General features: G+C 46.4%; 1 protein-coding gene across 1 annotated transcript; it reads right to left on the bottom strand.

Moving 5' to 3' along the window:
• Positions 1-994: 994 nt before the first annotated feature.
• On the bottom strand, positions 995-21,694 carry T265_04405 (hypothetical protein; the record flags this gene model as incomplete). The annotated part of the gene is made up of 11 exons (XM_009169144.1): positions 995-1,084; positions 7,085-7,252; positions 7,530-7,639; positions 7,778-7,836; positions 10,174-10,259; positions 10,342-10,551; positions 14,472-14,653; positions 15,794-15,968; positions 17,992-18,143; positions 19,225-19,491; positions 21,460-21,694. 11 exons carry the CDS (start codon positions 21,692-21,694, stop codon positions 995-997), a joined length of 1,734 nt encoding a protein of 577 aa, XP_009167408.1.
• Between the last annotated feature and the right edge of the window lie 1,897 nt (positions 21,695-23,591).

Consider the following 23,591-nt stretch of genomic DNA (forward strand, 5'->3'; position numbering starts at 1 on the left):
AGCTGATATGCCAGCGCGTCCTAGTTGCTGTGACAATGGCTGGAATGCGTGTATTCCAAATCACCCGATTTTGTGGGTGTTACGAGTCGCAGATGTAGAATTAGGCTTTGTATGCCCTCATGATATATTGTTTGCACTGTGAGCATCCTGTAAGCGTCACAAGCGATGTTGCACGCGCTTTCAATATTGAGTTGACAAGTACTTTCAGTTATATGAAGCGGTAAAATTTGGTTCTCTCCTGGGGGTGTGTTGCGGCGCTCAGTATTCGCACAATGGAATGGGATCTTCGAAAGCTATGACGTGTCCCTGATGGAATAAAGCAATCGGGTAATTGAGCTCAGAGTACCAGTCTATATTTTTGGGCCCCATTTAGGCATCGCGAGTTCTTAGCGATGCCGGGAAATTATTCCACCAGACTTCTGCGCCAGAGGTATGATTGCTTCAGTGGACAATGAAATTTGGCGAGCTGCAAAAAATATGAACGTAGATTAGAATGGTTTGAGCAAATACGCGACAAAATGCAACATTTTGGCGCACAAAGTTTCACTCCGGATTCGGGGCACCCACCGAAAGAGGGAATCAAGCTGATCGATCTTTTTCTTTATATAAATGCGTGACAGCACCACAGTTTACCAGCTCCAGATAGATAAGCTGTTCGTCGGCGGCGATCTGAACACTGGAGTTTCGGAGACCCCAAAGATTCGTCTCACTATCTTAGCAATAAGAAAGATGAACAATGATGAACATTGGATATTGTTGTCGGACATCACTGCTTGCACGGATATTTTTCGTGCCAGTAGGTTTAAGTAAAATGAATGTACCATGCTCACAAATGTCTGTGGATGTTTAGCTAAGCGTTCAGCTGTAGCACCCTTTCGGTGCCTAGCTGCCATGCCATCCGAAGGAAGCACGAGGGCTGTCGGATTCGAACCATGTACCTTCTGGTTAGGAAACTCGCGCTCTAACCACTTGGGCCATCTCGACCCAAGTTAAGTTAAAAGTTCTGTTCAGCATGTCCAGCTGGTACAGTCACGTTTGCAGAGGATGCGGAGAACACGGGAAAGACAGCATTGGATGCGATAACCTAAACAATTTATTGATGTTACATCGCCAATTTTTTTCTGGTAAAACGGTGAGTGAAGGGCCATGAAGTGAAGACAATAGCCTTGATGGATGGCCGCTGTTGGCTGCGTGACAAGGCCATATGTGTCAGGGTCACTAACCACTCGTGTTTCTCGTCGCGTGGTTCCTACACGGGGAGACCGCAGCTCTTAACGGGGTTGAGCTGAAGTTGAACGGGATCGATCGATATATGATACAATCATTCATCATTCGCTGCCTAGTTGCCACGCCACCCAATGGAGGCACGAAAGTTGGGATACTGCCACGTTGCCCAAGCCTAGACAGGGGAAGTCGAGAGGCGGAGGTTGGCTTCGAACCACGGACCTTCCAGTCAGTAAATTCGCGCTCTAACGGTGGACCATCTCGCCCGCCTTCTGGAGTACGCGACTTGACTCTGATCACGCCATCGTGCAGGCCCGGTTATCACTTCGCTTCCCGCCAGCATTACGCGTGCCAACGGAGAGCAGTTCCTGTCCGGAGGCCAGTCACCTCTAATAACCGAGCAGCACCCTACACATGACCAGACGAAATCAACGGTCTTTTGGCATTCGAAATGCAACCTCTAGCCTACGGATTGTGACCAGTTGGTCCATCGAGCGAGAGAGTTGGTTTTCTCAAAAAACCAACCAGGGTACCTCAGCATTACTAATCTAGTGTTCCCATCACCTAAAGGACTACAAATCGCCCCTCACCACATACAAGTAATCCATGTGACCACTATGTACAAAGCAGTATATTGTACACATGCAATAGATCCCCAGTGACTATGTTTGGGGTAATCGAAGAGCGAACAGGGAAGAAGACAGGCTAGGAGAGGGACAATCAGATAACACAAGGGAGGGATAGGGCATGGTCGAGCAAATAGGTCGGACACAATGGGCATGATTGCATACCGATGGGCCAACGAAGAAACCCAAGAATTGATCTGCCTCGAAATCACATCCCACGAGTCTTTAACATTTTCATCTTGGGCATCTTCTTCGCCTTTTCTTTTCTTTGTTCCCGTTCCTGCAGTGGAAAATAGAGTGAAAGAGAACTAACCAGAAAAAGCGGCGTGCGGATGATCTGCTCCTGAATAGACGGTTTTTTTTGGAAGATTAAATGCCAAATCTTGTCATCCAATCTTGTGTTTGTACTATTTTGGTGGAGCGCCACTGCAAGCAAAAATACTAATTTAGGTTCACGACGTTTAAGCGTGAATCGCGTTTGTCATACTCAATCAGTAGAGTGCATTCATCGCTTGCAGTTCACCGAAAAGGGTGCTGTAAGGCATTGCAGGAAGATACTAAGGCCGTTGAGACAGCCCGCGACCGACTTCGCACTTCTTGGGGCTCATCAGATGAACCCTAAGTTCTACGGGATATCCAGCTGGAACTCAGTTGAACATCACGTTAAAACCAAATTAGTGTGCACATGAGTGTATTTCGTCATCTCATGTCCCTCAGCAATCAGTTTATTTAGCCGATGTATGGCTTTTGAGACAAGATAATCCACCAAGCAGTTAGAGGCTTGTTCTGCGTTACGCTTGTGTTGATCAATCTGAAAAAGCGAATATGTAAGTGCTGAAATGGAAGACCTTACACAGGTTTCTAGGAGAGGTGTCGAGCTTCATAAAGCACGAACGGTAGAGTCAGACTGCGAAGTCGCTTGAGCACCGATTTGCTTAGTCCAGGATTCGTGAAACAGCAAGATCGTAATATGTCGTTCGAAAGACTGTCTGTTGGGTTGAGTTAATCGGTTTCCCAAACTGCAACCAATCAGGAGGAATCGAACCTAACCATGGTTCTCGATTGTTACTGTTGGGTTTGTGACCTAGAAGTACTGGAGGTTGATCAGGCGACTGTTGATCTGTTCACCCAGCTTGGTAATCAGCCTGTAAACGTTTCGTCTCCACCGCCGGAAAACGCACCCAATCTATTAATAACACTGACCTGGAAGTAGCTCAGTCACTGTGACTCCTTTGGATAACACGGCAACTAAACTATTCGCTACGAAAGCAGGTATGTGATTCAACCAGTCTTATGCCTTTGGAGTTATGCTCGAACGGGGATCGGAAACGATATCTGATAGGGGATCTGCTAAACCCTTAAAGTGAAGCTTTGCTGCAACCTTAACATTCAACAAAAGTGCGTTTTTAAACTGTGGTCATTAAAGCACACGAAATTCGTCAGTCACATGTCTGGATAGGTTTTTGCGCCAAATATTGTGCCTATCCATTTACAGTCATATCGATGTAGGACACCAAAGCAAAAGGGGTTCAGGGCTGGTGACTGTTTCCATTGGTGAACAAGGAAAATGCAACTGGTTGTCGGGAGAACTGGTGTGCAAAGTGGGTATCAGAAATATGTCGAAATATTAGTAGCTTGAGTACGTTACTTGGTTGTTGACCAGGTGGCTGACAAAACAAACACAAACGGGCCCATCAGGACAAAGTGAAAGAGCTACGGTCCAATCAAACAACACGCAGGCGAAAAGTCTAACAATGAATAAGGTAGGACATAACAAATGCCTCTCAAAGACCATACAAAAGCACGCACACCTGGAGAAGGACGCCTCCTGGTGTGGTGACGAAACTTTTGCATTCCAACTACCAAGCTCCGCGAAAAGATCAACTGACACCCGATCAACAGCCAAGCGCACACTGCTACACAGCATGGCCCTAGAATGAAATGTGCACCGTTAAGGAAGCTCATTTGAGCAGAGGACCTATTCACGCAGCGTTCCAGCATGAGTGACCCACTCACGAATCGTGTTTATGTTTTATAGCGAACGTTTTACGTGAAATTCTAGTACGAACCTGGTTCAGACTGGTCAGTTGAGATCTAATTGGGTGCATCCTGCCGGCTGTAATTCACAAATATACCATGAGTGACGTCATAAGGTGGAGAGATCACAGAGCGTGCGGTCGCAGAAGCAACTCACCTCATTTCAGAGTGGTTATCTGCCATGGTACGCCTTATGGATATTCTGCTTGAACAGTATGAAAACCAAATTGTACCACACTCTTCTACTGATTTGAGAGGAACGACGAATTTACATCGAGAAAAAAGATACTACCGGGGTAGAGGAAAACTGCTCACTGGCGTACAACGGAACGAGAACAGTTTTCCGGTGCAATTCACGTGCTTAGAGCCTCTCGGGTGTCACTGCCAATGGATTATACTATGTTGCTAATGATTTAAGGACTGTCACTCGGAACGTCCAGATAGCGGGCTCACTGTCCCCCTAAGGAAAACGGTGCCTATTCGTTTCAAGGAACAGCCATGATATCGGAGAATCGCATCAATTTGTGCAGGTTTGGTGGGGAAGAGGAATGCAGTTCCAGTACCTACGGGGAGCACGCGATCCAGTGCAGCAGCCACCGCAGGAAGACTTTGAGACTGCAACGGAGAGAGAAAGAGACAGAGCTAAACTATTTCCTAAGGAACTCTTTATCTTGGATGTTGGAAAATCCGAAAAACATGGAGTTCGCAGGCGCTATTGAAAAGCTCTGGAACAAAGGTGGCGCCAGTACGCATTTGCAAGGCTGTCCGTCAACAGGACAAAAACTATGTAGATGCAGAGTAGGCGTCTTGTGTACAGGGAAAGAAGTAGATAGGTAACCGGGTGTTAAACGGGGGCTGGAAAAGACCGAGAGTTTGGATTGATGGACAACAAAACGCGTTTCTACGTTGCCGTGAAAGGCGAGTGAACGGGATTTCACGGATCAAACAAACACTGGGAGCGGAGGAATACACAAACACGCCTTCCAGTGATTGACAATCCTGCTAGATTAAATGACTGTCAACAGAGTGGCGCAGTCAATCGGACAGGGATTCAACCAGGAGGAGAGGTTTCCCGAAAGTTATCGCCTGGATTAATGATCAAAGGAATACAACCATGCCTGGGAGACACTACACATGCATAGGATGCGGCTGTGGGTTCTCGGAAGNGGCTTCTCGGAAGAGCATGTTAGCAATACCAGTCCTGATTTCTGCAAAACGGCTGATACTCAGCCTCGGCAGCCACATTCTACCTTTACACGACCGTCTATGTGTTTCCAATGGCCACTCGATCGATTGAAACCCAGGTGGCCTGAACCAATTGCTCACGGTCATGTTCTTGCTGATACGACCTTCTCCGTTGAGCCTATATCTGTTTGACGCCAAGCACAAGAGCACATGATGCGATATGCAGTTTGGCTGGGCTGCAAACTGTCCCCACTGGTGAGGCGTTGTCATGAGGTCAACCAGGTGTTGGCTAAGTCGAAAATAGTCCATTCTGAAGGATGACGTGGTATCTACCAAACCAGTATTCCGCTGGAGGTCGATAGGATCCACTGAAGCCGAAACACCGTGGGTGGCTACGTTTTCTGGAAGGCTTCCGTCCGTAAAGACCGCTGATAAGTTGGACAGTAGTCAAACTGCCCAAGTCAACAAGTCAATACAAATTACAAGAGAACAAGCTGTTCCTATTACAGATTATCATTTAATGTTATATCCCGGTGTCTCTCTGCCATCAAAAGTATAGTAACTCATTGGAGGGCAAGGTAACCGAAAATATGAGGGAATTAATTACCCAAAAACAAATAATGATGTGCTTTAGGTGCAGCGCCAGGATGAGATAAAACAACACCTACAAGCTTGGTGTAAAGAACTTGTTCAAAAACACCAGAGTTAAAAGCGGTATTCACGCACATCACCCTGACAACTGGACAGCGCTTTTGTAACGATTTGGAATGAGCTGCCCGTGAAATAAGGACTTTTCAACGGAAGAAAATGGACTATTTTCAATCATCGCCATTCGGGCAAACGTCGCCTACGTTTGTTCGGGGCAGACGTGCGACAAAATGAGAAAGTCCAACAATGGGTGTTTAGAAAAGGACTACTGATTGGGAGCACGTACGTTAGGGAGTCTCATTCGTCAGCACCAAGGATGACTGGAGATGACCAGTTGCGTGTCACCATAAGGCGCTTCCGAAAAAAGCGTAGTTAGTCACTACCCCGTCCCGATTACTTCTGCTTCATTTCGACCGGACAAGGACTCTCTTTCATATGGTCGTGGATCAAACCCAGACACGTGGGTGTTGAAAGATGGGTCATTTGTTGTGAAATTAGGCGAAAAAGCACGATGTGAGTGGATTGGATACAACCTTGGAAGGTGAGTCTAGCAAGTGCCGTCGAGAGCACATGTTTACATCTGAGTACACTTTAAATGGACACTTCTTAATAGGAGTGTAGGTGATATTATAAATTTGGGGCGGGGAAAAAATAATGAGTGACGTCATCGTAGGTACAAGAATGGGCTGATATAGTACAACGGTTGAATGAGAGATGGTCTGTCAACACTGTCTCGTGTGACACTTAAGCCCCAAGGCACGAACGCCTTTTGGGGATGTCAGTATCCCCGAAAACCGTTTATTTTTCGAGTTATTCCCAAATTCTTTTTCTAAAATTTTGCGCCTTTTCCGCCATGTTGCCCCTCAATCCAAAAGGACCGCGCCCNACGTTGCTCTCGCTGTAATTCGCTCTTGGTTGAGTAAGTAAAAGCCCTTCTCTGAAGGTCTGGTCCACTCTCTGCGCTAGGACTGATGGGCTCGCGTCATAGCTGGGGGTTTGTGTGCTCGTTCTCAGGTCGCTTAGAGCCGTTGATCGTACCCGCTTCCATACATAACAACGTCACGACCATTGAGGTTACCTGAAGTTGTGGGATATCTGTCTTTCACGCAGAAGTTGCAGTGACTGACAAAGAGTAAAAAAACCACGCTTGAGGCAACCTCACCTCAAGAGATCTAGCAATGTGAAAAAGAGGTATTTGATCTTGTCTTTCGGGCAATGTCTTATCGGGTGGACAAAATGACTCTTAGATAAAAAAGGCCCTCCTTGAAACAGATCCAATGCACAGAGGCCAACTCAAAGGTTAAAACACTCCGATGTTACCGCTCATCAAAGTAATCCAGATAGCGATGATTTAAACAACACACCTCCAGCCTTCGCGCCTTTTCCGGATCCTCTTCTGCCATTATACGCTCTTTGTTCGCCCGGACGCGTTCTTCTCGGCGTGTTTGGGCAGCTTCCTGGCGAAGACTATGTACCGCTTTGAGACGAGTGTCGTAAGCTCGCTGTCTGTTCCGCTCGGACTTCGCCTTTGCCTAAATGAAAACAAAAAACGAGGCGGTAACATTTGGGTCAAGATACATCGAAGCTGGAATGCTTCAAGAAAGCTGATATTTAATCAAATCGCTTGCAATTTTGTCCTCACAGGCACGGATCCTGATAACAGGACTACCGGATTAATAACCGACCAATGGTAAGAAGACATGGGCGGATGCAGATATTTCAAGCTAATTTAGCTACTCACGAGTAACACGGCAATACAAAACATTACGCATGGGAAAAAACCCGATGTGTTCCAACACACGTACGCACCTCTTTGCCCAGTCGAAGTCTATGGACCTTGTCAATCACGTAGAATATGAATTGAAACAAGGGCGCGGCAGCCTCCATGTCCTCTACAGACACCGAACCTTTCGTCCCGACTGAAAAGTACACAGGGGTGTAGACACCGAAATGAAATGACCATAGGGTGGGCGTGAAGAGATATTATGTTGCATGGCGATCGAGCGAGAAGTTGAAGCAAACATGCATGGCGATCGAGAAGTTGGAAGCAAACATACCACGGAATCCGAATATGAGCACTTTCTGTGTGACGGGAAGTTTCGCGGATGGGGTCTCACTAAAACCAAAAATTCAGACAAATTTTAGAGAAGCTACAAGCTAGGTTCGTGTATTCGGCAAACTGTTCAACGGGACGCCAAAGTTTAATGGGAAAAATGGATAGAAGGAAGCGCGCCAACCTTACTTTGCTAATATTTCATCAGTACGGAATCAAGCAAACGAAGACATTTCGGTCAGAACTGTTTACTTCATACTGAGACGGAGTGTTAGGGTATGTTGCCTTTCAGTTTGTACAGGTGGCTTGGCTTGGGGAAAAAACTGGACGCATCGAGGTCTGAATAGCTTCCAGCAAGACTACTGCTTGAAAAAGCCTGCAGAACCCGCTACATTTGAGGACTAATTTGGCTGATCAATCCAACAGAGTTCCTCGTGCCATAAATGCCGCTCACTCATCTGAATAAGCGAGCCCGTCAACTTCCACTGACAGAATTTTGGCACGTCACCGGGTGATCGTAGAGCTCAGGTATCTGGCGAAACAGACAAGACACAGACTAGCACGAATGCTAAACGATGCTGAGGATGGCAGATGTCCCCACGATCTCCAAGATAGTTTGCACACAGGCGACAGTAAACTGGCAGTTCTACAGTTCTACAATTTAACCACATACTGCTTGAATGAGTTCGTCATTATTAACGGTAATGATAGTATAATTTATTTTGGCCACAGAATGGACTTGACGGACTCCTCAAGCGTCGTCACTCAGTCGGGCCTGGCAAGGTAAAGAAGCGCAGCACACTGAAGGCATTCGTAGAAAGTACCGAGATATCTCTAGCGGCCTCAAAGGAATGCAACTGATGTGGTCATGTGTGAGACCAAAAAGTCCCATGCAGTTCTAAGGAATCAAACAGTATCTCCGAAAATTCGTTCAGTAGGGTGGTGTAAATGAACCGTCAAAGTAGCATTCAACGAAACAATCATTGAGCGACTTCTGTACGGTAACGAGGTGACAATCCCAAGTGATGAAATTACATCTCTAGCCTCGCTGGAATTCGATTCTACAACTGCTCGTCACATTTCCACACTGATGAATTTTGTCCTGTTTCTGGATTATAGGCCGAAGCACTGGAATTTCGCCGATCAATCAATACTGTAGTTCGTGTTGCAGCTAACCGGAAAAAAACAGCCACGGGTTGTGAAGAGACACTAGGAGTTGTGGAGACTACAAATTCCGAATAACGGGAGTTTCTATGACCGATTTTTGCGAATGCCCGCGAGCAACGGAAACCAAACGTGCTAACACAACGACTACCGATGTGGCGGGAGTACATCGCGTGAAAACAACTCACAAGGTTGGCACGGCATAATTACGTAACCTACGACGGACGAGTTGGACTAAGTGGTTAAAACGCGCATTTACTGACCAGAAGGTTCGTGGTTCGAACCCGACCTCTGCCTCTCGAATTCCCCTGTCTAGGCTTGAGTGACCCGACAGTATCCCAGCCCTCGTGCCTCCTTCGTGTGGCACAGCAGCTAGGCACTGAAAGGGTGCTACAGCTGAACGATTTTTTTCTACAACAGACGACTCGTATGGTCCGGGATGGTATTCACCAACCTTGAAACGAATAGCCACCAACAACAGGAAAACACGATAGTCAATGGAATGTGGAAATGAGGGAGAAAACGGTCACGGAGAAAGGGCCACATGAGCCAATAAGTTTCATATCGATGCCATATTAATGGTGACTTCGAATTGTCCAAGAACGACCGTCTCCGTTCACTATAGGGTTCAATAAACTCACCACTCACTCGCTCCTATAGTAGTGAACAGGTTGCGCTTCCTGTAACTGCGTTACGAAGATGAGGCCATGCCAAGAAGGCCAAAGAAGAGTAGTCAGACAAAAAACAGCAATGCCCTACTTAGAACAATTGGACGGCGGGGTGGCCTCGGGTTCGAGCCATACTACGCTCCACGTTAACCGCGAATAAGACGAGGTGTGTCCTTTAGGCGGCCAGGAGTTCCATTTTATGGAAGGAGCGGTGTTCTTAGAGCTGAAATATGAGCTGGGGAAAGTCAGTCGTAAAACACGGATACGTTACACCCTGTATCCTTCGGCTAGGCCACCTAATGAAGTTACCCGTCCGAGAGCACCGGGGGGTGCATAAATTTTGCTGGGGGTCTGGTAAAGTCTGCACTGATTGGTGGTTAAGTGTCAGGCATTACAAGGTCCCGATCCTCTTTAACGTCTGAAAATAAGCGACAACGGCAGGGGAGAGGTAGAAGGAGCCTCAAGTAACACACACTTCACCCATCGGGACACTGATGGACAAATATGATGAGTGGACCTGGTTGCGGGTGGTGCCTGAAAAGAGTAACACATGGAGGAAAGGACTCACTCGGGCGGTGGCTTCGGTCCCGTGTATTGATCTGAGAAAAACAGATAGTCTACGCACTCCTCATTGTCAGTCAAGAACTTGCATATCTGCGAAGAGGTAGAAAATACAGCGGTTAGGAGACAAAAGAGGGTGATGCAAGGGGTATGGAAATTTTTTCCACTGACTTACAGGAGCATTAAGCATTGAAGTTGTGGCCTCAGACAGCTCGCTCAGTACGGTTAGAGATTCGGGCAACCCCGGATGCCGTTGTCCTCGCTTATCGGGACAGAAGAATGCCAGGTCTTGATGATCTTTCATCAGCGCCTGCAGACGACGTTTGCGGCCAACCGCCATTACCCAACCGTCCATTTCCGAGTCCTCCATGATAACCTTGGCAACCTAAATGGATAAACCCGAAGGATAGGGTAAATGCACCACTGTTTCAGTGTGCAACAATTATGCTAGCGTATTTGGTTGAAAACTAGACGACTGCTCCAAAAAGATCATCCGAAGAATCCAGGGAAACTTTCGGTCTTTCAGTAACACGGCCTCCTTTGGCCTTTAGTAGGTGGCGCTGCGCGGGCTGTGAGTGCGCGGAACTGTGAGTTTGACAGCTTGGTAGGGTGACTCCTCAATGGGGAGCTCACCTTCTCATTTCCTCATAGTGGAAGGGAGTTTTTGTTTCGGAGGTTCACGCCTCCAGTCAGAAAGTATGTGCAGCAGCCAACTACAGATGGTACATCATTTTGAATCAAACACATAGAGAATTAACTGGTCGTTAGCCCACAGTCGCACAAACAGTTAACCGCGCACCGTTGCACCAAATCGCCCAATGCAAAAATGTAACAACGATGAGGTAAGAGGCAAACATATGACCGTTCTTGGCTAATAATTCCCACGGTTTCAGCTTAGCAAGGTGTGATCAATGGTGGGAGAGTTGGCTAGGCGAGTAATGGGAATTCCCGTTTTTTTGTTTTATACGTTCATCTACCACCTTTTGAGGATAGAAACAATCTTCGAGTGAATTGGCATGGAAAGCGCCGAAATAGGAGTAGAGTCAACATATAAGTGCACTGTAGCACACAACGCGTGTCATCTTCATTAGCTAAGGCTGGTGAAGCCTTCCCTCACAAAAATTACCGTGAGACTCTTGAACTGAGTGCCTCCGGAACGTACATACACCACTGCACACCAACACACGTTTTGCGCGACAGCCGGAAGCAAACGAGATCAGTGTAAACTGAACCGTGTGAAGCACAACAAACAACACAAACAACGAAGTGTTGTCAACTTTGCTTTCCGATCACAGTCAGAAGTGTGAGCAGGAAGTGAAACACGTTTTTAAACGACCATGAGACCACCGACACACCACTGGTATGCGAAATACAGTGACAGAGCAGTCCAGAACAAGGACGCTGATGGGTACGGGTTCGGTGCACAGAATAATCAACCTTAGAAGGTTAAGTGAAATTTAGGCGAGTATAAACAGACGAAGTCTACCTAAAGGCGAGGTATACCTTATAAGCCTGATACGCCAGATGTTGTTCGGCACACTGTGAAATAGGCAAGTGTGTTCAAATACACAACACCATCGGAAAAGACCTGTCGCTCAACACCACCACAAGAAGTATACATGTAGAATTCGAACACCGTCCGAATACACCGGAGATATTAAGAAAACTGGAGCTGTGAACAACTGGATGCTCAATTTCCGTCGGGAGATTTCAGAGAGATGGGAAAACTTCGACGTATACTCGGACAGAAATATGAGATCCATTTTGCGGGTGCACATCTACTCCACTGTGGCTTCAGATCGTAACTGGAGTGTTTGATTGTCTGACAAGTCTTCGAACTGTGTCAACCGCAATGACAGAACCAGTATTCTTTTCATCCGAATCGGTCTGGCCATGCAACTGGCTCAGCGAGGGATCCGGATGCCCTACAGGAATCGGAATACTCATCCACACGTGACCCCAGAAGAAATCCGCCATTCAGACGACGCCCCACGGCACTGGTACCGATTAGCAGTTAGGTCAATCGATACAGAAAGATAAAAACAGAAACGCACGTGCATGCGAACACACTGACGCGGTCTTCATCTCAGAGGGAAAAATGAAGGTCGGTCAATCATAACACCACGACTCGCAGTTTATTTGCATGGATTCACATGGTTGCACAAACGCTCGATAAAGGTCATCCACGGTAGCTATAACACCACACCCTATAATGATGTGTTCCGATCCATGAAACAACTTAATACGCCCACCTGATGGGGATCATGTAGTTGGACTTTTTGGAATCCGAACACATTCCCCCCTGAACAACTTGTTGAATCCTGGGTCTATGGTTGCACAACTGTCAAACCCTTCACGATGATCGACAACCAATCAGCCAAAAACTTCCTACTAGCTGGCAGCAATCAGATGATTATCTGAACCAATCAACAACTGTTTAAACCAAAAAGCATACCAATAAGTTCTGTCCATCCTCACAGCATCTCCGGTGCTGAGAATCGGCACTTCAACGGTGCATACAAAGGAAACTTCAAGTACAGAAAGAGTGAATTTTCAGCAACTTAATAAGAGAAGCTTCAAATGGGGATATGGGCTACTCATAAATGTGGTGTTTCAGTAAACGAATACGGCGTTTCACAAGATAAATTATATTGGTACCAGGGTCTAATAGCATCCAACAGAACAGGGGACTAGACTGTTGTATGACTGGCGGTAGCCCGAATCGTGAACGTTTACATGACATTAGGATGGTTTTGGAAGGATTGTCGGGGAAGGGATGTCCGATACAAAACTTCTACGCAACCTATTGCATAAACCTTGGGAGCAGCGAAACCAGTCAGGATATCTCGGGCCAAAGCATAACATTAGGATCCAACGAGCAGGACAGTATGACCAGAATCAGGTGTTGACACATGCTAAACTAAGGTTCCACGGGACCGGAAGAGGTGTCAGTGTTAGAGGGTAGAGTTCTATAACCCTAATGCACAGCTTCGACAAGGTTTGTCCAGATAATGTTGTGACACAAGTAACGTCCAGATATTTGGCTGAATAAAAATTCAGAACGACCGGATGAAAAACAGGAAGGGACTAAATTGCACTGGAGGGTGACCGCGACGCGCGCCTGTCATGGGGTTTGAAGTGTGAAATGACGTATTTGGTATATTCGATTAAGGGAAATAGTGAGCATAGTAATTCTGAAGTTCATCTTGAAAGAGGTTTGAAGTTGAAGGAAGAACTCGAAAAAATAAAGAGGTCACCACACCAATAAACCGTAAGGGACCCGGTTCTTTATGTAGCAACAGTAAAGAATCGCACGCTGAAAGACGCCCCGGTTGGTCATATTGGGGAAAGTGAAACCACCTGCTTTCCCCCGATCGCATTTACTTAAAAAGCTGCCAAGCTAATTTGCGTCACTTGTGGCGTCAAAACAACATTTCATTGGGTCTCAAGTATGACAAGTTGCAGTAAGGGATGTGTGATATGATTGTGAGACATAGCCTCTGCGGACAGATGATGTTTTCGATTTTGATCACCGACGCCTCAGAAGCGCTGCTGATGCCATATGGGGCCAACAAATTCCTAACGAGCTAATTAGAAAATGGGTATTTGATTATCAGGCGGGTACCTCAGTCACCGACGACATTCAGTACCATCAGCTGCGATGGACCGGCCATGTGCTACGCATGCCTAAGCATTGTCCACCGAGACGAGCGTTGCTCTGTTTGCCACATTCAGAATGGCGCAAACCATGGAGGGGACAACATATGACTTAGTAGAAAATTATGGAAGTGGAGTTTGGGTATTGGTCGTTTGGTACACCTTCCTAGGCTTGCGCGACCTGGCAGTATCCCAGCCCTCGTGCCTCCTTCACGTGGTATGGAAGGTAGGTACCGAAAAGGTGCTGCAGATGAACAATTATTATTATTTATTATTACACCTTCCAGGATGGGGTCCGCGCGGCCCCTACGACGTTTGGCGAGATAGTGCAAGAAATGACAGCTGACCGGCTTCCGTGCTGTCAGTTTCTTTATAGATTGTTAGGTTGAGCACTTGGAGGTGTAGACACCTCAGAATACTTGCAATAGGCTGCCACCAGATCCCCTCCCTCGCCCACTCTTTTCACTTGAAGGTTTAAATATAAGTAGATAAACTTTGTAGTTGCACGGCAGTGGGGCATCAATGTCAACAATGACGTTTCTGTGGCTGGTGGTGATTATGACTACATGACTGAAGGATAGTAAGAGAGCAAACCTTATACACGGTGGGTACACCCAGAAACGGAGATCAAATGCAATGCGTACTTACAATGGTGTCGTAGGCAGGTTGAAACCAGTTGGCCAGTGTGAATACAAGACACTGTCGCTTGAGTAATCGCAGTTCGACCAACATGGCATCGCAGTAGGCACGACCAGAGCACCAAAGCGAATACAAGTGTTCCGATTCCTTTAAAAGCGTACCAGACCCGGGCTCAGCCTGTCCATCGTCTCCTGAAAAGGGACAGTGAAGTGAAGTGCACCATTGGGACCACGGGAAGGGAACACAATACATCACGAGGGTGCATCTACATTCACTCTCACCACGGAATGCAATTCGGTCATTTCGCATGAAGCTACAGCCAGAAGCTACAATGAGATTGGGGACCGCGGAGTGTATACTGAGTGTATACAGGACACAAGATTCATTGGCATCCGATTCACTTTAGACAAGCGTGTCAGCAAAACATGCTGACGGTTCAGTGAAGCAAACTAAGACCACTACTAAAACATATATAAGATTTCCATAAGTGAAGTCCCCTTCCCAACAGGAAGAAAACGAAGCAGGGCACTTTTTCGCCTTTCCTGGTGCGATGTGTTCCCTTCTGATATCGGAGATCTTTTTTCACTCTCCAAGAACTACACTTGGTTTTAACAACGGTACCGCAGCTGAGTCACTTTTTTTTATGGTATTCTTCAACAGGATGCGGTGCACAGAGACAGTCTTATAGGACGATATTCAGGACATCACAGTGCATTGTCTAGAAGGAGAACACTATGCACGAGTTTGCTGTCAAAAAGCTTTCAGCAACAGCACAGAGGGTTTCTCTCGTACATTGTCAAGCAAGGACTGGGTGTCTTAATCCACCACGTTGAATTATGTTTAGAGAGCGCGTCACCGGGTTTACTGCTTGGACGATGCCCTCAGGTAAAAAACGTTCGCCAGTAAGTCGCCGACCTTTCGAACTGGAGGAGACATGAGATGGTCCCCTGAGGTATAAAATACATGCTCCCTAGCTTGATGGTGCTCACTTGCAGCACCAGGTTGTAGGATGCCCACTTAACACGTTACCCAATGTTTGTGAGAGAACGCTTCGAAAGCATTTACAAGTGTGAGGAGTGTGAACAATTCGATAACCTTTGGAGGACATCTATTCGAAAATGAAACAAATAGCGGGTGACGCAGTACCACAATACATCGGGTACGATAACGCACAGGAAACGCCCTAATACGGTATGCGTTGTTGTTTGCAGATCCTCACCAACGAACATGGCCTAGAGCGAAGAAACCATGAGTGACCCTTTGGGATGTTTCCCATGAAACAACATCAGGCGGGTTGCAGTGAAAGCGGCACACAAACCCATCCCACTCACCAACCATAGCAAACTGGGTTTCCAGTATTGGTTTGTGCGCGGCGAACCAGGCAGTTGCCAACTGTGTGTTCTTGGATCTTCCAATGAGGAAGTTGGAAAAGTAGATGACCAACATGGAGATGAAAAGCATTTCCAGGTAGTAGCTGTCCCAGGAACCTCGAAGATGACGCGGGATCTGGAAGTGGGAGAATGAAAGGGAAGCCGAATGGCATTTGCTCAAACAAACGGTTACTTGTTGATTCAGTGGTCCCTGATCTGTTCGCCAGGGTCCACAGATGGGTCCACAAATGGCAAACGCGTCCAGGCAGACCCAATAGCAGACCGCTTTAGAAGTACGATTTGATAATTCGAAATCATGAAACTGTCCACTGTTATAAAATATAATTCAAATCATCCGAAGACTTCCTACATTATTTTGTGGACACGCATCACCCTAAGGTTTACAAAGTGGCCCTTTTACGAGACATCATTTGCCTGTGCTCCCGAAGAATACTCACAAGACACGATCAATCAGCTCATAATCGATAAAGTGCGAGGAGTAACGCCTATTATTGCAAGAACGGCTGCTATTCACGAAGGACTTTGAGGAAATTTGAAGTTTTGTCACCGAGCCAAAAGACAGCTGAGAGGGTGACGCAGCACCTCTGCTAACTACGTACAGCAACTGAGCTGAAGCGATGGTTCTCAACTTCTTTAGTTAGATACCCTGCTCCTAGCAGTTGGGATACAGTCCTTATCCTTGTTCGACGCCACCTGTCCGAGAACATACGTTTCTCTCTGTTTGTTATGGGTTCATGTTGGTGTTGGAGAACGAGTAAAGTAATCGTTGTGTGCTCAAAGCTAGGCAAAATGGAGACTAACACGGAAGGGTCATTTAACAACCAAATGGCACCAGTAACCATCAAATTCTCTTGGGGCGGTTTCTTCGGTAGGGACCACTGCGGACGTCCACTATCAATTGCGGGTTTCAACAGTGTAAGGATCACACTGAGTACGGTAATGCTGGCATGGACCAAAGAGGCTGAAAGGCCTTTTGGGATGGAGAGTCAGAAGGGACGGCACATTAGCTGCTGGTTTGTTCGCTGAGCTGGGCAATTTGATTGCAAACGTCTCAGCACCAATCAAGGTAACATCATCAGTGCGTTGTTGGAGAGAGTAGCGATGGGTTGGTGGTAGACCATGGGGTCGTGCCGTTTGCGAATGCAGCCCAAAGCGGGTGGCACGAGTCCGATAGCAAAAAAGCACTGTGATGGAGATTTGCAAAATACCGTGGAGAGAGAGAGAAAGAGAGGGAGTAAACAGTGCGTGAAACCGTTCGGGGGTGAACGGATGGAGTTGATCTGTTAGCTCTGTGGATTCAGCTGGTGAGCGCCGTTTGAGCTTGGTCAAATTGGTTGATACTCGGGGTTTGTGTAGCATCGGGTGGGGATGGGCGATGCACGTATCATAGATTACGCGCCCGGGTTTTTTGGGACCAGCTTACCGGTTCACTTTCGCACAGCGTTCACCACGACAACTTCCGGTGTTGTATTTAGGTAGAGCAGCAAAAGCGTGAGTACGGAGGTGATGCGTTATTCTGTCGAAAGAATATTCCAAGATCATATGGAAAATCAGTGCAACATTCCTTAGAACTTGGGGTGTTGTATTTAGGTAGAGCAGCAAAAGCGCGAGTACGGAGGTGATGCATTATTCTGTCGAAAGAATATTCCAAAATCATAGGGAAAATCAGTGCAACATTCCCCAGAACTTGGATGTCTGCTACTGGCATGAAAGCAGGAACTTCGAGATGAAGACAGCACACAGTTAGTCAACGTAAACCAAGTACTTCCAATATGAGATCGGATATAAGCGCAGCTCGTAACAGATGGATGAACTGGAATAATCCATGTCACGATGCAAGTTGAGTGCATGAATCTGGTGCGCTCACTGGGCTCGGGAATTCCTTGGCAAAGTTTCAGGGACCATTAGGGTAATTTTATCAGTGAGTAGCTGCGTCACGAAGTGACATGCAGACACTATTTTACATGACATGGGTATGCAGGATTGCCTGATCGTCTTCTCCTCGTACGGTTTCCGCAGACAACCGGAGAGAGAGAGAGCGCGCGCGGAATAAGGAAAAATGGATTGAGGTTGGATAAGTTACGATACAACAATTCTAGTGGCACCAGAAAAAAACACACATGACAAACACTACCTACCTTTACCACCTTCAGATCAGAATGAGCCTCTTTGGATTGAGCGGTAGGCCGATCCACAGGGTCGGAAGGTGATGGAATGTCTTCAAACTCATCATCATCTTTTATAACGACATCCTCGAATTCATCGGACTGAAAAATGAGGACGACGAGCACTGTAATTACCAGAGAAACGGTGTAGAATGGATGAACCCTTTCATCTGTGTTGTGCGTACAGAATCCAGCCGCTTGGTTGCACACAGTTTTCCGACTGGTGTAACATGGAAGTGTGTGATCTTAAGGTACAAAAAATGTGAGAAATAACTATCGCCAGAACTAGATTCACTGATGTCGACTGTGCTGTTCACAGCTGTAGACAAGAATCTGTTGTTATATTCCCAAAGTTTTGCATACCCACATCAACTGAATAAAAGAAAGACTCAGCACCGAACAAATGAATTAAACCAGAATATGTGGAGATAAAAGCTACCACTAATACGAACAAGACATAAGCGGATCAGGTTTGGTTGAACGCCAGTAGTTCAGCGGAAAAATATTTTAAAAATAATCGTTCAGCTGTTTCGTTGTCTAGCTGCCACGCTACCCGAAGCACGGATGAGGTCTGAGGTACTGCCAGGTTGCCCAAGCATACACAGGAGCAATCGAAACGTCGGGATTGCGTTCGAACCACGGACCTTCCAGTTACTACGCTCGCACGATGATCAGTGCAATCTCGGTCGACGAAACCGAGACCATCTGACCAAGAGAAAGTACCTCTAATCGCTCACTACCATGCCGTCATTAAAACGTCGATTGCAAATAAAGCGACGGTCTATGAAATCTCGTCTGGTGTAGACTCGCGGGACCGCAGTGAATTTGGTCTTCTTGCTAACTGATGAGCAAGCAGGAAATCTGAAAGGCTGACAAACTAATCAAACGGCCGCCAGTTTACAGAGAACTGTTGACTCCGAGCTTCATCGCACTGCAAACGTGTTTGATTCAGCCAGAGCATGTATCGTCAACATTCATCTGATCAACGGAGGACAAGTTCCCCTGGCAAAAAAGGGAGCTGAAGAGTCTGAGACACTGCGGCTCTGTCTTAAGAAGTGAGGGATGCATGTTAAAGATTATCCTGTGCATCATCTACTTGGAAGGGGTGTTGTTTGAAGTAAACCGATCAGTGGGCAGATCCCATAGGTGAGGAGGCCGTTTGTATTAGGAAACCGGAAGAAAGTAACCTATACGCAGAAAACAAACCTACTTCCACTGTTGCATCCGTGTCACTTTTCATCCTGTCCGCTTCTGTCAGGGGTACCGGCTTCCTATTTACAAGCAGCATACCATCGTCCACTTCGCTCGAAACAGACGCGTCCAACGGCTGCCCCGTTACCTCTGAATCTTCCTGAGAGCCCTCTGAATCTTCCTGAGAGCGGGTCCCATCCGTTTCCTGGTCGGGCGGGGACTTTGGAATTGAACTTTTTGGTACAGCGGACGAGATATCCGCGGTGATGTCAGATGTGAACGCTAAGACAATATGGAAAACTGGAAGTCAGTTGGAGTGAGTCATTTGCAGAATGACTTTATGTTCCAGAGCCAGTCAGAGTTAATGCGTAAGCGAAACATAACCATACTGAAATGACGAACAGAGTGCTCAACGAAGTCTCCGATAAGCTTCAATAAAATGACATTAAAAACTATCATCACACTGGTCTAGCTGAAGCTTCCTGATCGACGCTGATTCCTGTTCATGAAGTATCCTCCACAAGAAAAGTCGTTCGAAACCGTGTTAGCTGTACCGGAGCACAGCGGTGTCAATTGGTCATGTGCAAAACAAACCAGCAAGGATATGTTAAAACTGTCCTCCATTAGAAGAGGCCCTTCAAGGGACCGACGAAGTGGTCTTCCCTGGGAGGCGGCCCCTTCTTGAACAGGTTAACTCCCCTCTACTTTGAAGACGACTGTACTTAATGGACACGTTATTGGATGGCGTTGATGATAAACGGAAGCGACGTTATTTTCTGAGAACACGGAAGCAGCAATCAGTTCATGACACCTGTTTTCGACACGATACACTCTGATCGTATAACGGGCGAAACGGACTACTAGTTTGGCGCCATAACATCCATTTGTCTGTTTTAATTATAACTTCAATGGCCATTCACGTTGAAAACCAATGAACCAAAAATATGCCCTGACACCAGCAGCAGTCACCTCACCATCTTGTCAATCAGCCCGCCTCTGGCAAGACGTTGATTGAAGTGATGATTCAATGAATGTCATGACAGTACGTCACAATGAGGTCATTTAATATGACTGCGACAAGTCACAATGCGCTGTTCATCCGTAGCGATGATGCTACTTCTGTCAGTTCTCCCGTGATCATCTCGGCATCATTGCTGAGCTCTAGCTATCTGTAGCTGCAGCGTTACAGATATGGCATAGATTTTTGTTCTGTCCTGACAACCGCACTACGCCAGTCAGTTTACCACCGTTGACAGGTCATATGCATTACCAATGCATCCACCAGCGATCTTCTAACTATTTTCCTAAGGCTTAAGGTGTTGGCTTGTGATTGCTGCTTGTTTAGGGTGAAGTGAGGAATTAGAAATCAAAAGTGAATCTCCGAGCGTGGGACCCTAGATAGTACTTGAGAAGTTCCTATTGTGAACAGTGGAAAGGGTCGGTCGATTCGAGGGGTTCGTTCCAGAAAAACAGCTAAGGCTTGCACTCATTTTTAATACCTGTTTACCTCATCGAAGTAATGATGAACTGATAGGGAACCTGTCATTCGAGGGCTGAGCTGGACAGTCTAACACCGAGTGCGGAAGACAGATAGTCTACCCAGAAATTCTCTCCCAGGTCCAGTGAGTCAATACAGATGCCGAAAATTCAGACATACCAAGGACATTTCCTGAGGAGCATCCGTAATTTGTCAGCACACGAAGATCGAGATGCAAGAGAAGCGTAATAAAAACTCCCCCCTGCAAGGGTTACCAAACCTGGGATCGACCGAAATGGAATTCAAGAACAAATTAGCCTCAAATGAATCTGGTGAGTCAATTGTGTGGGAAATACGTCACAAATGATATTGAGTGACTGGTTCTACGGGAAGTGTACAACTGGAACCAACGGTCGACAGGCGTAAGCGGAAGCTTTGCGGCGGACCACTGTGAATGGATAGTTGAAATTTGATAGAACAAAGGAGCCGGGTTACCCTCGCTCACAAAATAGCCGAGGGACAGCAAGTTATGCTGCAACCGTCAGTATAAAGTTCGCAAGACACGCGAAACTACACTTAGCTGGATGACAGAGAATTCCCATTACCAGAATAGAGTAACCGTGCGCACCCTATTTCAGTACACAAACAGGCTAGATACTATCGATAAAACATGATAAAACTAAAAGATGTAATGAGCATCAATCCAACTGGTACGTTCTAAAATCCTTGTATAAATGTCAAATAGTTGAGATTTTTGCACATTGACAACTCACTATCATCTGGGTCAGTGAATTCGGCGAACTCATCTTCAGTCAATGAGGCCAATCCGTCCACACCAGGAAACTGAAAAAACAGTCCCGTGAGAAGTAACCATATGAAGTGGATTGGTATATCCAACTGGGACTTGACAAACGACTTCAGCATATTACGCGACTTGCTGGCTGCAAACAAGAAGTTTTGCGTTAGTCTACCATCAGTTTGATCTACGGCTGCAAACGGTAGGTACATTTTGGATACTGTGGATTCATGGCCCAAAATGTAAGAGCAGGTTGAATCTCACATCAAGCAAACGGCCGTACACTGACATTGCATGTAAGGTCTAGATAAAGACCACCGAATGCATAATCTCTATCTAATCCCTTGAATGCACTGTGTTGCACATGTTGGTTTTGGCCTGTTCTAGGTTTCACAGCCATTTATTTGCTCTAAACGGTACGCGGTCGGTCTCATATGATTTAGGGGTGATTAAATGAAACTAGTCCACACGATAGATACAACCGGGTAGCGTAGCTTTCACATTTTTGACGCCGCGGTCAATTTTATCACCACAGTGGTACAGCAGACATCAGGGTCTATTAATCCGTGGTATTATGGCAGTGAAATGAACCACAATTACACGAGAAAAAATCATCGTGTTGGTCTAGTAGCGAGTGGCATTATGCGCGTCAATACCGGTCTTGTCATCAGTGGGGCAACAAAGGTTTCTGCCGTACCCAAACAGCCACAGTAACCAAAACCCAAAAGAGCGTCAAGAGTTTAATCAGCAACACAGTCAGAAAGCAGTCGTACAAAAAAACGTCCGCAATCCAAATCTGTTTGTAACATTCCAAGTTGAATTTGAGTTCCGAAAGAAATAGCTTAGTTTTTGCCAACATCTCAATCCGTAATCAGCTCGACACAGTTACATTTTTTACGTTGATCTCACGTTCCATTTAGAAGTTGACAAGAAAACCTGTTGTATAATTCACAAATCGTAGGGCCGAGAGTACATCTGGCTATACCCTACTACTGACTGGCAAGTTAACCTGTCAAAAAAAGTTGCGCAACTGTAGCGCCCTTTCGGTGCCTAGATGCCATGCCACCAAAAGGAAGCATGAAGGCAGGGATACCGCCGGGTTATCCAAGCTCAGAGAGAGAGGAAGTCGAGAGGCAGAGGTCGGGTTCGAACCACAGACCTTCCGGTCAATAAATTCACGCTTTAACCACGGAGTCACATTATGGATGTGATACTCAGCAAGCTGATACTATGATAATCCTCACAAACTGTTGTCATGGGATATCGGTAGTAGTGTGGAGGTACATTGCGTCACAGGGAATACTCCTCACGTTGATAAGAAAAGATTGTGAAGAAGTTTAGGGTATTCCGGCACACAGGCCTTGTTGATTTCTGTTGGGATACTACCCTTTCGTTCTTTAGTAGCTCGGTTATTTCGGCTAACTCACTCTGGATAGAGGCATCGAAACTGATGGAGTACTGCTTTATGGATAAGAAACATGGCCTCTACAAGCAGACGGCATAAGAAAACTGATATTATTTGACCATCTGTGTCTCCAAAGCGTTGAGCGGGTCTGGTGATAAAATCGGGTTAGCAATGTTGAGGTCGTCATCATTATTATCAGCCGTAAGGACCGCGTACTTGTCGTTCAGTGGTTGTAGCTGCCACAATTTCATCCATCGATTTGGGGAGGTAAGGTGAGCAGCCTCGCATTGGAGAACTGGAAATTGATACATTGCTGCATAACTACAGGTCTGTCGGTGGACTTTTAACTGGAGGGATAGGGAAGAGAGCTATGCATTGAAGTCAATAGTTTCGATGCATGAGCGCCATTGAGGGCGCGATTGGGCCATGTTTGACAATGTCTCCAACCAGTGATATTGACAGTCGCCTCTGTGTGGTTCGTTTGGCAACATCGGTGAGAGAATCTAGAGAAAGTGAGGTTCATCGCACCTTGTTTATTGTTTCTGATTACGCCCCAACTGACTAGCTCTGAATCTGCCAAGGACAGTTTCTGTGACGCTCTAGGTGCCCTTCTACAACAGGCTAAAAGTTCAGATATCGTTGTGGTTGCCGGTGATATGAACGCCCAGGTAGGTAGACTAAGCGCTGCTGAAGCCCGATTGGGT

This window comes from Opisthorchis viverrini (assembly GCF_000715545.1).
Source record: "Opisthorchis viverrini unplaced genomic scaffold opera_v5_72, whole genome shotgun sequence".
Classification (NCBI taxonomy): Eukaryota; Metazoa; Platyhelminthes; class Trematoda; order Opisthorchiida; family Opisthorchiidae; genus Opisthorchis; species Opisthorchis viverrini.